Below are 17489 nucleotides of genomic sequence, written 5' to 3' on the forward strand. Positions count from 1 at the left end.
TTGGTGTTTCAAAATAATGAAACAATAAAGAAAGAAAGACAGAAAGAAAGAAAGAAAGAAAGAAAGAAAGAAAGAAAGAACCACATCACTAGTGCTTGCAGTACAGGGTGACACAAAAAAACGGGAACTTTTTAACAATCCAATAAAACCAAGAGTGATGGAAGAAAAATATTTTATTCATAGTAATTGAACCCTAAACCATGCCATTTAAGAAACAATGATGGAATTTTCTTTTTTTTTTTTTTTTATTTAAAAAAGAAAAAAACAAACTTGATCACATTTTTTTTCTTATGCCTATGGAGGAATAAAAACACTCAAGAAAAAAAATCTTAACTGAGGTTCTCATAATTAATGCATGAAAGGGTTAAAACAGGGGCGTCAAACTCATTTTAGTTCAGGGGCCACATTCAGCCTAATATGATACAAAGTGGGCTGGACCAGTAAAATAAGATAAATAATAGGTTAAGAACTTATAAATAACATCAACTCCAAAGTTTTTTCTATATTTTTGAGTGAAAAAAGTAAAATTCTATAATGAAAATGTTCACATCTATGAACTGTACTTGAACATAACATGAACAAATATGAACAACCTGAAAATTCTGAAGAAAAATAAGTGCAATTTTAACAATATTACGCCTTAGTTTATAATTTATACATGTGCATCACAACTAACGGATCACAGTGGATTTACAAATACACAAAATATTTGGTAACAGGCAGAATGTTGGTAAAATCCTGCAAACGTCTCTTTCGTCATTTCATATTGTTCATATTTGTTCAGGTTATTCACATTTTTTGTAAAAGGATAGTCTGTAAATATAAACATTTTTGTGCAATTTTACTTTTTTTTTTTTTTTTACACTAAAACAAAGACAAAAATTAGCGTTTTTCATTCTTTATACATTATTATGATAGTATTTTACTGGTCTGACCCACTTCAGATTGAATTGACCTAAAATGATTTTCACATCCTGGGTTGTTAATATCTTCATTATAATGCTTGCATTTGACAAATTCATCCCAGGGGCCAGATTGGACCCTTTGGCGGGCCGGTTTTGGCCCCCGGGCCGCATGTTTGACACCTGTGGGTTAAAACATTGGTGTTTCAAAATAATGAAACAATAAAGAAAGAAAGACAGAAAGAAAGAAAGAAAGAAAGAAAGAAAGAAAGAAAGAAAGAAAGAACCACATCACTAGTGCTTGCAGTACAGGGTGACACAAAAAAACGGGAACTTTTTAACAATCCAATAAAACCAAGAGTGATGGAAGAAAAATATTTTATTCATAGTAATTGAAACCTTAAAACATGCCATTTAAGAAACAATGATGGAATTTTCATTTTTTAAAAATTACTTCCTGTAGATGGCGTCCTCCCGTACGAATGCATTCTTGAAATCTGCTGTTGAGAACAATTCTCGCACAGCCACCAATGGTTACTATGGTCACCCTGTGCAAGTACAGGGTGACCCAAAAAAACGGGAATTTTTAAAGTGCGTATTGGCAGACATGAGCAAGTGGCAGCAAGTAAACACACCCCCATTTTAGTAACCATTGGCGGCTGTGCGAGAATTGTTCGGTAACCGTGTGATCTCAAGATTCGGTAATGTTCCCTGGCCCCCTAGATCGCCAGATTTGTGCGTTTGTGATTTTTTCTTGTGGGGCTATTTCAAGGGTAAAGTGTACATGACTCGACCAAGAACTCTGGATGAGTTAAAACAGAGAATTCAGGATGAAATTCACAGTATCCCAGCTGAGATGTTGCAGCGGTCAATGAGAAATTTCAACAGCAGATTTCAAGAATGCATTCGTACAGGAGGACGCCATCTACAGGAAGTAATTTTTAAAAAATGAAAATTCCATCATTGTTTCTTAAATGGCATGGTTTAACGTTTCAGTTACTATGAATAAAATATTTTTCTTCCATCACTCTTGGTTTTATTGGATTGTTAAAAAGTTCCTGTTTTTTTGTGTCACCCTGTACTGCAAGCACTAGTGATGTGGTTCTTTTATTTATTTATTTATTTTTTTTTTTCATTATTTTGAAACACCAATGTTTTAACCCACAGGTGTCAAACATGCGGCCTGGGGGCCAAAACCGGCCCGCCAAAGGGTCCAATCTGGCCCCTGGGATGAATTTGTGAAATGCAAGTATTATAATGAAGATATTAACAACCCAGGATGTGAAAATCATTTTAGGTCAATTCAATCTGAAGTGGGTCATACCAGTAAAATACTATCATAACAACGTATAAATAATGAAAAACGCTAATTTTTGTCTTTGTTTTAGTGTAAAAAAAAAAAAAAAGTAAAATTACACAAAAATGTTTAGACAGGGTAGGGAAGCAAAATTTACAATATTTTGAGGCGGGGATTGAAAGACAGTGTATGACCAATTAGTTTATTGAAAGTCATGAGAATTTATTTGCCACAAGAAAATTGACATAATAGAAAATGTTTTTATTCTATGTGTCCTCCTTCTTTCTCAATAACTGCCTTCACACGCTTCCTGAAACTTGCGCAAGTGTTCGTCAAATATTCGGGTGACAACTTCTCCCATTCTTCTTTAATAGTATCTTCCAGACTTTCTGGTAATAGTTTTGCTCATAGTCATTCTCTTCTTTCCATTATAAACAGTCTTTATGGACACTCCAACTATTTTTGAAATCTCCTTTGGTGTGACGAGTGCATTCAGCAAATCACACACTCTTTGACGTTTGCTTTCCTGATTACTCATATGGGCAAAAGTTTCTGAAAAGGTATGGATACTAGTGTTAGGTATGATTATGACATCAATATATGTTGAGTTTCAAAACAATTGACGAAGTGCCTGCTGAGAAAAAACAACTAAATGTTCATTGTAAATTTTGCTTCCCCACCCTGTATTTACAGACTATCCTTTTACAAAAAATGTCAATAACCTGAACAACTAGAAGCACTCGGAGAGCGCAGACCTCCGCCAAGGCTGATCAGTGGGCCCCCCCCGTGGGCCCCCCCACCCCCGATCACCCCCAAAAGTTAATCATTTCTTCCTTATCCCATTTCCAACAAACCCTGAAAATTTCATCCAAATCTGTCCATAACTTTTTGAGTTATGTTGCACACTAACGGACAGACAAACAAACAGACAAACAAACCCTGGCAAAAACATAACCTCCTTGGCGGAGGTAAATATGAACAATATGAAATGACGTAAGAGATGTTTGCAGGATTTCACCAATATTCTGCCTGTTACCAAATATTTTGTGTATTTGTAAATCCACTGTGATCTGTTAGTTACGATGCACATGTATAAATTATAAACTAAGGCGTAATATTGTTAAAATTGCACTTATTTTTCTTCAGAATTTTCAGGTTGTTCATATTTGTTCATGTTATGTTCAAGTACAGTTCATAGATGTAAACATTTTCATTATAGAATTTTACTTTTTTCACTCAAAAATATAGAAAAAACTTTGGAGTTGATGTTATTTATAAGTTCTTAACCTATTATTTATATTATTTTCCTGGTCCGGCCCACTTTGTATCATATTAGGCTGAATGTGGCCCCTGAACTAAAATGAGTTTGACGCCCCTGTTTTAACCCTTTCATGCATTAATTATGAGAACCTCAGTTAAGATTTTTTTTCTTGAGTGTTTTTATTCCTCCATAGGCATGAGAAAAAAAAACAAAACAATGTGATCAAGTTTGTTTTTTTCTTTTTTTCATGGAGTTACAAAAATGTCCATGCATTTAATTTTTGAAGTAAATAAATGTGTTTAAACCCCAATATCAGAAAGTAATATTAAAACCATGCAATAAAATCTGATGTTTTCTCACATTTTAACATATTCTAATGCTAGTTATTACTCTTTTCATGAAGATAATATGCAAAAAAAAAAAAAAACAACACAACACCAACAAATAACAATTGATTTACACTGAAACATGTTAGCGCAGATCAGGTTTATTCAGAACAGCAAAGTTACAGTAATGGTATGAATGTCAGTGTATGGGATGATGCATAAGTGTCCACTGTGTCGGCTTATATGGAACTAAAACAACAAAACCCATGAATATATAATAGAACAGCTGGAGAAGAACTGTCCACTGGAGTGACCACTGTGCATGAAAGGGTTAACCCTTTCATGCATGAATTATGAGAACCCTAATCAAGATTTTTTTCCTGAGTGTTTTTATTCCTATTTAGGCATGAAAAAACCAATGCAATTGAGTTATTATTATTTTTTTATTCATCTATTTTTTACAGAGTTACAAAAATGTCCACTCACCTGGACACCATGCGTTTAATTTTTGAAGCAAAGAAACATGTATTTAAAACTCATCATCAGAAAGTGATATACTGTGTTAAAACTATAAAAAAAAAAAAAACAACACATTTCTAATGCCTCTAATCTGATGTTTTCTCACATTTTATCATACTCAAATACTAGTTATTACTCATTTCATGAAGATAATATCCTCCCGAGACCCAGGAAATTGACAATTTTAGCTTTTTTACACTAAAGAATTGTCTTGTTTGGAAATTGCATAATGCAACAGTTTTTTCAGATGCATTTTTAAAATAATTTTTATTTATTGATTGATTTTTTTAATGGAATGTCCTTTGTAATGGACAGCATTTAAGTTAAACTGTCAAACTTTTGTCCCCTATAGAGGACAAAATTCATTGCTGGGTCTCAGGAGGATATGCAAAAAAAACAAAAAACAAAACAACTTTTTGTTTCAGAAAACTGTTAATGACAGTCTAATAACAATTAGCCATTGATTTACACTCGAACATGTCACTGCAGATCAGGTTTATCAAGAGCAGCAAAGTTACAATAATTGTATGAATTGCAGTGTTTGAGATGATGTGTAAGAGTCCACTGTGTCGGCTGATATGGAACTAAAACAACTAAACCCATGAATATACAAGAGAACAGCTGGAGAATAACTGTCCACTAGAGTGACCACATTTGTGGACACATAGTTTAAGTTCATTTTCCAAAGGGTTATAAAGGCAATATTCTCCAAACCACATGGGTTTCCCCTCTAAAGACCCTAAGCAATACAATGAAAAGAAGTGTCATCTTAGTTTTAGAATATGGACTGTTCTGTGATCTCATAAAGTTATCCTCCTAAGACCCATCTATGGGTTTTCTGTCCACGTTTGTAGACAGGAGTCGTATCTTTTTTCCAAAAAAAAAAAAAACAACCCAAAAACAAACAAAAAACAGCTGTCCACCACAATGGACAATCCATACAAATTTTTAAAAATGTGTCTGAAAAAAAAAATTGCGTCATGATGTTTCCAATATAGGCAATTTTTTAAAGACCCACAACTGTTTGCATTACTATCTGCAGTCCTCCTTATAAGTACATGATTATAACAATATTTTTTGCACATTTATTTATGTATATTTCTTTTACTAATCATATTAGTAATATTTGTCCAGTAAATTGCTGTTTTATTTTGTTTTAATATGTAATATGTAAAAAAGAAAAGAAAAGAAAAAGTCTCACATGCTACATTTGACCGCACCACCTTTCGTTTTGATTGCAGGACACATTCACTGACATCTTTTTTGCCACATAATGCTTATGTAGTGTCTAAATAAGGTTCATAATATTTTTTCCATCCATAGTTGCATGAGTTTTTTTTTAATTATCAATGATGGAGAATCGGATGGCTGCATCAAGTCTTCATCACATCCCAGATTAGAGTCTAGACTTTATGGAGGCTAATCCATATGTGGAAATGATGTCTCATTCTCCCTGAACCATTCTGTCACAAACCTGAGGATCCTGATCAATCCTGGCGTTGTCCAATCTTTTTGACATTAAAGAAGTGGTTCCCAACCTTTTTTCATGACCCCCTTTTAACATCACAAATTTCTGGCGACCCCAGATATTCAAAATTGAGACTTTTTTTTTTTTTTTTTTTTTGCTAAGATTCATTTGTTTTTGATCATGTAATAGTTTACTATACTATGTTGTAAATAAACATTAATTTTAGATGACATTTAGTCTATATAATGTATATTATTATGGACAAAGGCAGTAAAGCCAGGTGTAGATTACTGCACAAAGGGAGAATTTTATTTTCTTGGTCAGGATATGTACAGTCAGTCCAGCTTGTATTTACAAGGCTGACAATTAATACTGAACAAACAAAAACTCAAACTATGAATTATGAAAGAGCTGAAGCATATGAAACCGACCACAGTGAACATTTGAAAGATAAACAGTACCACAGTGCTTCAGTTTCAGCTTCAGCGTTTGTCATGTCTTTTATGTATTGTGATTGTCTTTCTCAACTCACCATACATTTTTTATTAGTAAATTTTTATTTTTCATTTTTATCAATTACTAGAAATTTCAGTTGACCCCATTTGAATTCCAGGCGACCTCACGTGGGGTCCCGACCCCAAGGTTGAAAAACACTGCATTAAAGACATGAGAGGCTACTCACTGCAGTTAGAGTTAAATAACCTGTTTCAGCTGAAACATTATTACCCACTGCAGTACTTACCCATGGAAGGATTTGAACTATTTGTAAATCCAGTGAATGTGTCCTATAATCAAAACCAAAGGTTGTGCAGTGAAATACTGCATGTGCAACTTGTTTTTTGGCTAGGCAGTGTATTTTGAGCTATGTATGTGTGTCTATTTAGAGCTTAATATGTATATGTGTGTGTGTGTGTGTGTGTGTGTGTGTGTGTGTGTGTGTGTGTGTGTGTGTGTGTGTGGGGGCTTTATTTATTTATTTATTTATTTAGCAGTATTAATCATTTCTTTCCTGCTACTTTTTCTTGTACTTCCATGGAACAGCTGTAACACATAATTTCCTCTCAGATTATTTAAGTATTCTGATTATTCTGATCTTTGTCACAGCACTTTTGTCATTTGTTTTCCAAGTTATCTTATTAAAGTATGTCGGATTTATAGCATTGAATCTCCGAGGCTCATGTTGTTATTACTTATGTAGTTCTATTTTCTGCTACTTTACACTTCTATGCCACTTCATCAGGTGTAGAGGCAATCTTTTTCTTGCATAATCTTTCATAACTTTATTTACTAGTTACCAGAGGTAGGGGACTTATTTCACACAACTTAAGTCAAGGTTTGGTTACATTTTTAAAGACTTGACAAATACTTGTCTGGTTAATAGATCATAAAGCCATAAATTAAATAATTGGATAAATCTACTGGGGCACATCACACCTACAACGTTTAGCATTTTACATTCCGATGATTTTAAATATGATTATGATATGTTCAAATGTTCATGTAAATGTGGTGGATATTTCTGATATCTAGAGGTAGAACATTTAAAACATAAATATGTATAATGAGGAGATAAGCAGCATTAAGGTAAATAATTATAATTGTAAACAAAAAATAAAAACTGAAGCATTTTTCAAGTGTCGATGAAAATCTAAACAACTTAAATTTTCTCTTTACCAGGGATGGAGGATTTAAGTCGCATAACTAAAGTTAAAGTTCAGTGACAGTTTTTAAGACTTGACACTAAACTGATAAAAGATTTACCTTGATGTCCTGCTTGGAGACATTTCTACTCTAATTTGTGTCAATAGTTGTTAAATAATCCAGTCAAAACAAGAGAGTGAGGGAATGAAGAATTCAGTAGATTATTAGAATACCACTCACCATTGTTGTCTGATTTGGAAACTTGTCATCAATCACTTAACTTTTCTCGTAGGACAGTAAATCAGACGCTCATATGACCTGACTTGTCACTTGATGTGATTAATGGCTTGATTTGCTTTAAAATAAACACCACCATAAGCTGAAAAAGTAAAGATGAACACAGTAATGGATCAATAATTATTTCAATCCAGTAATAAATGTTATTCGGCTAAATGTCTGCTTTTATTTTTGATCATTTCTGCAAACTATTGTAGAAAATTGTGGTGTAAATTAGAGCCATAGATACATAACTTTATTTTGAAGGCACACCGTGCAGTTGTCCAGTATCCTTCTTGCTGTCTTTAGGTATCTTGACACAGCTCTCCACTTTCAAGTTCATCAGTGTTTAACCACAAGTGAACGATTTGGTGTGTCACAGTCAAATTAACTGAATGATAAAGCATGAAAATATGCTCAGTCAAAAAAAAAGTGAAAATATTCAACATGTGTCCATTTGAATACATACAGAAGTTGACAAAATGTACGGTTTTTCACATGAGAAATGACATGAAAATGTGAACTTTTCAGTTAAATTTAGTGTAATTAATGAGCACTTTCAAACAAATAAGTATATGATAAAAAAAAAAAAAAAATAGACTACAACTACAATTGCTCACTTATTAACAACCTAATAAATGTTTCAGTGAGCTAGTTTGGCTATTTCCAGTCATGAAATATTTGTTTAACAATGCCCTACTACAGGCCTTTCGTACAGGCATGTTACTATTTTTAACACATTCTCTGACTGAGCTTGTCCAGTTTCACACAACGTTCGGTATGAATCTAAGTGCTTAATTTAGGTATTACCTCACTGTTGTCAGCTGCAACAGAAAAACAGCTGAAAAAATTAGAAATAATACAAGCTTTGAGCATGGACTTACACAGCAATGCTTGAATTTACAGTTCTAAATTTATCACACATACAAAGACATTCTACAGTGAATCTAAGCCGTTTAAACACATAAGAATCTTCACCCATAACTGACATTTGATGTAGATTGTTTTGGTAATTCTGGAGCTATCGTCTAATTTATACCAGAATATTTCACGAGAAAATGACATGGTATCTATCCACACCCCAAACAAATTCTACCAAAGAGTAGTTCAAAATGAAGAAGATTAATTTCCCACAAGAAATAAATGATCAATTTGATTTTTTTTTTTTTTTTTTCTTATTTTGCTCATGTGAACATATGATAAAGTTATATATATCACATTTATGCATTAAAACAGTAAATTATATATATGGCTGGCAAATATTTAAGCACTGCTATGTTGTGACAGATGTTTATGATGGTGTTAGTAGCTTTTATAAAATCTACCATCAAGTATTACAGCTCTTTTTGTTTTTTTTCAGGAGGGGAAAGTCTATTTAATAACCTAAATGCCCCATACTGATCATAAAATGATAAAATATATAAACAAAGGTCACAGCTATAACTTCACATTCATGCTGATTTCAGTCATTTTAATATGATTTATGTCACCTAAATGTAAGTTATAACATTTAAAGGAGGTAGAGGTGGAGACAATTAAAATCTAAAGTGAAATATAGTAAAGTATGTTGTAAGTGTAGATGACAATATAAACAAAATTAACACCAAAGATGAAATAAATAAGTTTGGTGCAAAAATATTACAATAAAAAATTATATTATGAGATTTGTCATTATTTATTTGTAGCCAAACCCAATATTAGCAATGACTCACTTGTATTGTAAAGTATTTTTTTTTCCCTTTTTTTTTTTTTTTTTCCTTTTTTTTTTTTTTTTTTCAAACTTTATTTACATAATACCATACAGCAATAGAACAGAACGCGGCATGGAGAAAACATAATGCTCGAGGTGAGGCAGGAGGAAATTAAATATAAATACATATATAGGTAATTAAATTAAATAAATAAAAGTGAAGGAATAAACAAGAAAAAATAAATAAATAAAAAATATTACAACTTAAATTCGTTACATAAAGCTTTAGTCTTCATAGCTTTAGGGTTAGTGCAAAATTGAAGTGTGTCCTTGTAGGATTTTAAGTAAGATTTAAAAACCACAAAGCTGGGTTTCTGATTGGCAAACTTGCTTGTACATGAAATTTTGCTAATAAGGAAATAAGATTAAGAATAAACAATTTCTTAGCAGGTAGATCATTAATAAAGAAACCAAATAAAATATCTTCAATTTTGAAATTTAGAGAAATTTTCAGCTTTCTATTTAAAAAAAGACTGATATCACACCAAAAAATTTGACAGAAGGCACATTCCCAAAACAAATGAGTTAATGTTTCATCTGTATAGTGACAAAATGAGCAAAGAGGGTCGACATTGATCTTATACTTAACCAAAGCTGAATTAACTGGATAACACCTGTGGAACAGTTTTAAAGATACCTCTCTCACCTTATACGAAATAAAAAACTTCCCAGGTAAAAGGGATGTAACAATTACCGGTATAATGATAAACTGTGGTAAAATTGCAGACGGTTAGTGTTACCACTTAAATTGTAATTATCATGATAACCGTGTTTGATTACCGCACTATTAGGGGAAAAAAAACGCCTATGTAAAGATCTGCTTTTATGTCAAATATTTGAGTATAGTTTTAATTTATTACAATTTTAATTTTCTATACTTAATATTTGGAACCAATATTCACTTTTAAAGTCTTTGAAAAGGTTCATTAAGCATCTTTGTGTTAGTTATGCAATAAAGTATATACATTTTTCAAATCGGATTTTGTATGTATATATATATATATATATATATATATATATATATATATATATATATATATATATATATATATATATATATATATATATATGTATATATAGTGCTTTTTGTCCTTTTGTGTTGATATAGTAGGTTAACCCTTTCATGCACAGTGGTCAGTCCAGTGGTCAGTCCAGTGGACAGTTTATTCTGCAGCTGTTCTCTTGTATATTCATGGGTTTGTTGTTTTAGTTCCATATCAGTTGACACAGTTTACGCTTATGCACCATCCCATAATAATACACTGACATTCAGACCACTACTGTAACTGTGCTGTTCTAACATAACCCTGATCTGCAATGGCATGTTTCAGTGTAAATCAATTATTTGTTAGAAAAAAAAGTTGTTGTTGTTTTTTTTTTTTTTACATGTTATCTCCATGAAAAGAGTAATAACTAGCATTAGAATATGTGAAAATATGAGAATACATCAGATTTTATTTCATTGTTTTCATATCACTGTCTGATATTGGGTTTTAAACACATTTCTTTACTTAAAAAATTAAATGCATGGACATTTTTGTAACTCCATGAAAAAAACAACAACAACAAAAAAACTTAATCACACTGTTTTTTTCCATGCCTATGGAAGAATAGAAACACTCGAGAAAGAAATCTTCACTAAGGTTCTCATTATTAATGCATGAAAGGGTTAAAGTGAAAAAAAATAATAGACAGATGATATAGATGAAGTTGTGCTGAAAAAAAAAAAAAAAAAGATACCAAACATGGGTGTAGGGTTAATATTTGAATGTTTCTGCCAACAGAAGGTACATTGTGCCTATTATTTATTCTATTTATTTATTTTTTTTTTAAATACAACTTGGTTAAATTATTTCAGTGTGTATAAGTACTTTTTGAACATTTTCAGCACAATTTCAACAATACCGCGATAATAATGATAACCGTGATAATTTTGGTCCCAATAACCGTGATATGAAATTTTCATATCGTTACATCCCTACTAGGTAATAACCATACTTTTTACCAGTCCACATCAGAATACAAATGTATTGTAAAGTATGTCCCAATACTTTTGTCCATTTACTGTATTTACTTCCTCATTGATTCCGTGGTGCGTTTGCTTACACCAACCAGCAGAGGGAATCCGAGCACCTCACACACATAAACGACATTGCAAACAAATAAAGTACCATAAGTACACACACGGAGGCGACATTTAGCTTTAGACAGAGAACCCAAACGCCTGTCTGGAACAAATGAATGCAAAGACTCGATGCTACAGCAGCTGTCGCAAGGTTGTGCACTGCATACAAATGAAGGCATTGATCGTTTCCTTCACCCTCCTCTTGTCTTTAGTAACCTGTACTGGTGCACTAACCCCCAGCTGGCACAAGGTTGTCGCAACATCATCTAGAAACACCCATTTTGCAGCAACGATTACATATTAGACTGTGGGGCATTTCATGAATGTAGTTTTCAAAGACGAAAAAAAAAAAAAAAAAATACAGAGGGCTGCAACAGAGCGAGCATCTGTAGAATGGTGATATGGGAATGTAACTAGCAATGCATACGTGTTTTTGCTTCTATTATTGCGATATTAACCATAAATAGCTCAAGTACTAAAAACACGCAGAGCAATTGAATGCAACAGGGAACTGTGTGCGCGTGCAGATCAGTAAAATGAAGGATAATACGATTAAACGGGGGTTAACTTTATTACTGAGCGCACACACACACATCAAAAGTCGATGCACCAGAAATAAATCTAGCCTGTAGCTATACAATGTTGATTTTTTTTTTTCTTTTTTTCGGTTGGGGTTGTTTGTATCCGCCTTATAACCACGAGGTCCGCAGTCCTCGAGCAGCCCGCTGTTTGTTGTCATTCCGCGCGCCCCGCCTAAATGAACACCTTTATGTGCATGATCATTTCATAACCGAGGTGCTGGTGTTTATTTGTCATAGTTATGGGGGGGTTGGGGTGGTGGGGGGGTCTGCAGCACTTAAACCTCGACGAGACTGTATCCATGTCAGTGGAACAAGCCATGCTGATGTCAGAGATTTTTCCTCTGCCCTCCACGGTGGGAGGATCTCTGTGCGTTGAGTCACGCAGCTGTCAAAGATAGCTGTCACCCAGTTTCAGGATCAAACACACAGTCAATGAGAAAAGGGCTTTGAGCCGAAGAGACGCAGAGATCTCAGGTAACCCCCCTCAAGTCTGCAAAACAAGGACGACCCGAGAGAGGAAAAACAACTGAGAAGAGGAGAAAGCGAGGTTTTGTTTTGTTTTTTTTTCTTTTTTTTTTGATGAATAAGGATTTTCGACTATTCGGATACACGCTGTGGATATCTGGAGAAAAGAGGAAAAACACTGCACTACAACACAACACGGTTTGAGCCGACCCCTGACGAGGAAAAGTGGGCATTATTGCGCGGATATGAAGACGAAAAAAGGTAGGTTTGGTGATTATTTTGTAATTTTTTTTGGAGTAAAAACCCAAGCATGAGTAGTTTTATATGGAGAGACAGAGAAGAGAACGATTAACAGAGCGATTTCCCTCATATGCAAACCATGCAGTCTATTGTTTCCTTTCCAGACATGACAGGGGGCTTTTCTGCCATGTGCTGGCGCGATGTCAAAAGTCGATAAAGCTATGTTTGCTTGGTCTGGGATTCCCAAAATATCTTTTTTTATCGAGTTTTGACACAAATACTCCTGTCTGTGTCGCCATATGTGTTGTTTTCCCTCTCGCGGGGCAACTTTTCATCTCCAACCCCCCCCCCCCCCCCTCAAATCATCAAAACAGACATAAATGCTGCTTTCATTGTAGTTTGGAAAAGTATCGAATGCTACATTTGCGTCGACGTTACAAAAGTAGCGATTCGAGGTAAAGTTTGGCGACTGTAGCGACCCGAAGAGTTCTAAATGTTAGATATGTAAATGGTGTATACGGTAAATTTTGGTGTTTTGTGTCGTTTTTGGTGTTATATAACCAATAGAAATAGTCCCTGTTGTAGTAAATAGGCTCTAAATCCACATATAGGCTAATGTTCATCCTGACCTCATTGTGGGAAGTTGCTGTTTGCCGTGTTACATTCATGGACCTCGTGGTACTGCGCGCACACACAATAGAAACCCCCTTACAAGTTGTTGAAACTCAGAAAAATAGCGCCTTTGTCGGCTCTAAACACTATTCCCCATCCACCCTGTCACAAGGTGATATTTTGGTGCGAGTATAGTTCATAGTGAAGTCTGTATTTGCGTGTAGAAACTTTTGAATTGCATACAAAGAAGCACGCAGCCCTAGATTCTTTTGTTTAGTCTGGAGACGCTGATTTGCAACAGGTCTCCCCTCCCCCTTTCCCCTCTTCAGCCTACGTAATTACCTCATCCTGTTGGCCGCTCAGACTTAGGAACTTTCTTATTCGTTTCCCACCAGTTTGCCATGAGCACACTACACAGGATTAAAAACTCCCTGATCTTTTCTACCTGTATGCTCAGTATTCACCTACAAACAGTGAACGTCACATCATGGACCAGCACCAATTAAGAACATTCACTCCTCAGTTTATGTAACATGTACTCCAACTGCCTTTACTATAAAATATAACCAGCTAAAAATCATGTTGAAGTAGTTTTACAGACAGTTCATAAGCAGGTATATTTTCCATTTTAGTGAATCAAAGCCTTAAATCATGTGTGATCATGATTGACTTTGATTAGATGTGCCTTAGTATAAAAAAAGAAACTGAAAAAGAGCAACTCTATAATCTTTGCAAACACACTGTTCCCGCTCTCCAAAACATAAATCTCCCCTTTGTACAGTGATTGTTTTTTGTGGTCAGCCTGGTGTACTTTACTTATTCAAGCATGTAAGGTGTGCTCGGTCTGTGCTATAGACCTGGCCTGTATTTGTCGAGGCAGGTTTTATAACTGACACAGCATCAGACCAGCCTTTGTGACGTTCCCCCTCCTCCCTCCCTCCCTCCCTCCCTCCCTCTCTCTCTCCCCCCTTCCACTCCTCCCCATCCCTTCCTCTCTCCCTCCTCCTCCTCCTCCTCTAGCTCACACCCTCCCTCTGCTCCTTATATGAATCACATGGCTGAACTTGACAGCTTGCTTCTGACACATCAGCTGCCTCCCGACAGCTTGTGCTTGGTAAACGGCTGCGGCAGAGCGGCTGAGCCTTTGACAACAGGGTGGCTGACATAAGAGGATATATATTCTTTATTGTCTCATTCTCATGCGGTATTTTTCTCACTCGATTGCGCAGGCCTGATGATGTTGTCGGGGAGTGAGACGGACGACGAGGACAGTGTGGATACCCCTCTGGATCTGTCGTCCAGCACAGGGAGCAACGGGAAGAGAAAGCGCAGGGGGAATCTGCCTAAAGAGTCCGTTCAGATCCTCAGGGACTGGCTGTACGAGCACCGCTACAATGCATACCCCTCTGAGCAGGAGAAAGCCCTCCTCTCCAAGCAGACTCAGCTGTCCACACTGCAGGTATGGACTCAGATGTGACAGAAAAACAACATTTCATACGCCTTTCCCAACAATAAACACTCTCTATGTAAATAGACCAGTGCAAAAGTCAAGAGGAAGCAAGTGGCAGCTTGACTGAATCATTTCCTGTCTATTCACAAACAAAATGTGACACATAAACAGTGAATTGAAGGTCATCCAAAGCAGCTTGATGTTGAAACTTTAAAGTCTATGAGACAGCCGTGAGTAAACTCACTCGCTGTGTTCTGTGGGCTTGGCTGAGGCGCTTGGACAGGAATTTCCCTCCCTCCAGCCTCTCTCCATCCCAGCTGTCTGGGAACAATGCAGAGTCATTTACATAGAGCTACAAGCCTCCCTGAGCCAGTTACGACTAGCCTGGAGGAGGGAGGGAAAAAGAAAAGACACAACTGTGATTACGGCAATAACAAAGAAGATTACCTTTTGTTTAAAATATTCAAACTAAACCTTTTAACTATTTTTATTTTGTTTGTTGTTTGAGTCCTTGAAGTAATTCTTAGGTTGTGAATGTAAAGAGTTAATGGTGTGAAATATGCAGTGTGACGTGGGCTCTGTGCAGGAGGGGCTGTTTACCTTTTTATTTTTTAATTCTCTGTTGAAAAGACAGGTGCAAGGCGCACCTGGAGATAAGTGTACCTGCAGATTTTTTTTTTCTTTCACAACAGAAGTGAGCCATGCATTGTGGTTTTCTCACAGCATGTACTTTTGTTGTTGCCTCTTCCAGGTGTGCAACTGGTTCATTAACGCACGACGGCGACTCCTTCCGGAGATGTTGAGGAAAGATGGCAAAGACCCCAACCAGTTCACCATATCCCGGAAAGGAAGCAAAGCAGGGGACGGGTTTTCTGACAGTTCCCAGTCCCCAAAACACAGCAGTCCTGCAGCCGGTACAGATGAGAGCTACGACAAACGCGTTCTCCACCCCTCCAGCTTCGAACCTGCCGTGCCCAGTGTCCTGAGGAAGGCCGTGTCCCCTTCCACACCCTCTCCGACCTCCACGTCCCCCTCTCCGGTGCTCCTGCCCACCCGCCCGTCTGTCATCTGTCACACCACTGTCTCCACAGCGATGCAGGCCAGCCCGACAGCCTCCAGCCCCTCTGTGCCTGGCGTGAACTCTGACAGGGCGGCCGAGCTGCTGCAGACGGTGCAGGCTCAGGCGCTGCTCCGGTGCCGGGATGAAGGGCCGCTCCCCGCCAACACCGCCACCATCCTCAGCAGCACCGGCATGGAGGGCAACCTGAGCCCCCGCAGCGGGCTCTTCAACACCCCTCCCCCCACCCCTCCAGACCTCACACAAGACTTCAGTGGCTTTCAGCTCCTGGTGGACGTGGCTCTCAAACGGGCCGCGGAGATGGAGCTGCAAGCCAAACAGCTGGTCTCTTAAAGGAGAGATAGACAGAAGACGAGGAGGGAATAGAGACTGACTTTGTGTCTCGACTATGGAACTCCTCTGAGTTCAGTGACATTTCTGCACGCAACAGAACAAATCCACATGAAAGCCTGATCATTTCTATTTTTGGTATACCAATCAAATTGATGAGGATGTTTTTTATTGAAAAAAAAAAACTGTATCGAGGTGCCTTGGCTGTAAGTTGTTTATTCATTTCATATACATGCGTATGTATCTACATGTGTATCTTATTTGCACAGGGACCAAAAATGTTATCAGAGAAATGCTGCCTGTCTTATGTCTTTCCATTATACTGTATATCATTTTACAGAGCAAAGCAAGAACTAGAATCGGCCGCTTTCACAATGAGACCAATAAATGGGATTGGTCTAACTCACACACATATATATTTACCGTTCTACATTTCAGAGATCAGTTCATGATTGGTCTGCCTCATCTGTTTGCACACTAAGGCAGAGGAAGGTCATCTCAGTGTCTTAAACATACTTTGCTCTTGGCATCTATGACAAACTTATTCACTACTGTAGAAAATGTAATGTGTTTCATGAGTATAGTTTTGATTTTGTAATTTACTTTTAGCTGTTTTAAAAGATAAAAACCTCTATACGTTTTTTTACTTTTACTTTTTTTTCTACCCACCAAGGGATATTTCAGATGACCAATGTAGCAGGTTCGTAGTCTGAGCCTTCATCCCATCACTCAGCGGAAAAAAAAAACAATGGCCAGTGGACTGGAAAACTAAACACTACAGATGTCTTTTCTGCATTTGCTGTTTTTTTACAACCCGACAAAGACAGCAATTTGAAATCACCAAAAAGCATTTTCATGTATAATAGGACCATGTGTATAGTTAATGTGACATGATGCCCAATGATGTGATTTCGTTTCATACTGTGCAATGTTTGTGGCAAATAGGGGTCACATGGGATTCAAATAAAGTTTTGTTTTTCTACATCTCAGAATCGATCATTTGGTATCTTCCCTTAAGCAGAGTTTCACCCTAACACACAGTTACATATGCTGTCTTACTGAACTTTAAAGATTTATCTGAGGGGCGAGTGTCAAACCGTTCAGTAAATAAAAGCAGGGCGTGCAGGAGGACAGAAATAGAGGCGTTCATGTCTTTCCACAGGCTTTC

General features: G+C 36.4%; 1 protein-coding gene across 1 annotated transcript; it reads left to right on the plus strand.

The window, feature by feature from the left end:
• Positions 1–12350: 12350 nt before the first annotated feature.
• Positions 12351–17305, plus strand: tgif1 (TGFB-induced factor homeobox 1). Its single transcript, XM_030122935.1, has 3 exons — positions 12351–12872; positions 14693–14922; positions 15665–17305. Exons 1-3 carry the CDS (start codon positions 12857–12859, stop codon positions 16322–16324), a joined length of 906 nt encoding a protein of 301 aa, XP_029978795.1. The 5' UTR covers positions 12351–12856; the 3' UTR covers positions 16325–17305.
• The last annotated feature ends 184 nt before the right edge of the window (positions 17306–17489 follow it).

Source organism: Sphaeramia orbicularis, chromosome 20, assembly GCF_902148855.1.
Source record: "Sphaeramia orbicularis chromosome 20, fSphaOr1.1, whole genome shotgun sequence".
NCBI lineage: Eukaryota > Metazoa > Chordata > Actinopteri > Kurtiformes > Apogonidae > Sphaeramia > Sphaeramia orbicularis.

Coding starts and splice junctions, on each gene's coding strand:
- tgif1 (XM_030122935.1), top strand. Junction 14,923..15,664: donor CTCAGCTGTCCACACTGCAG/GTATGGACTCAG, acceptor TGCCTCTTCCAG/GTGTGCAACTGGTTCATTAA.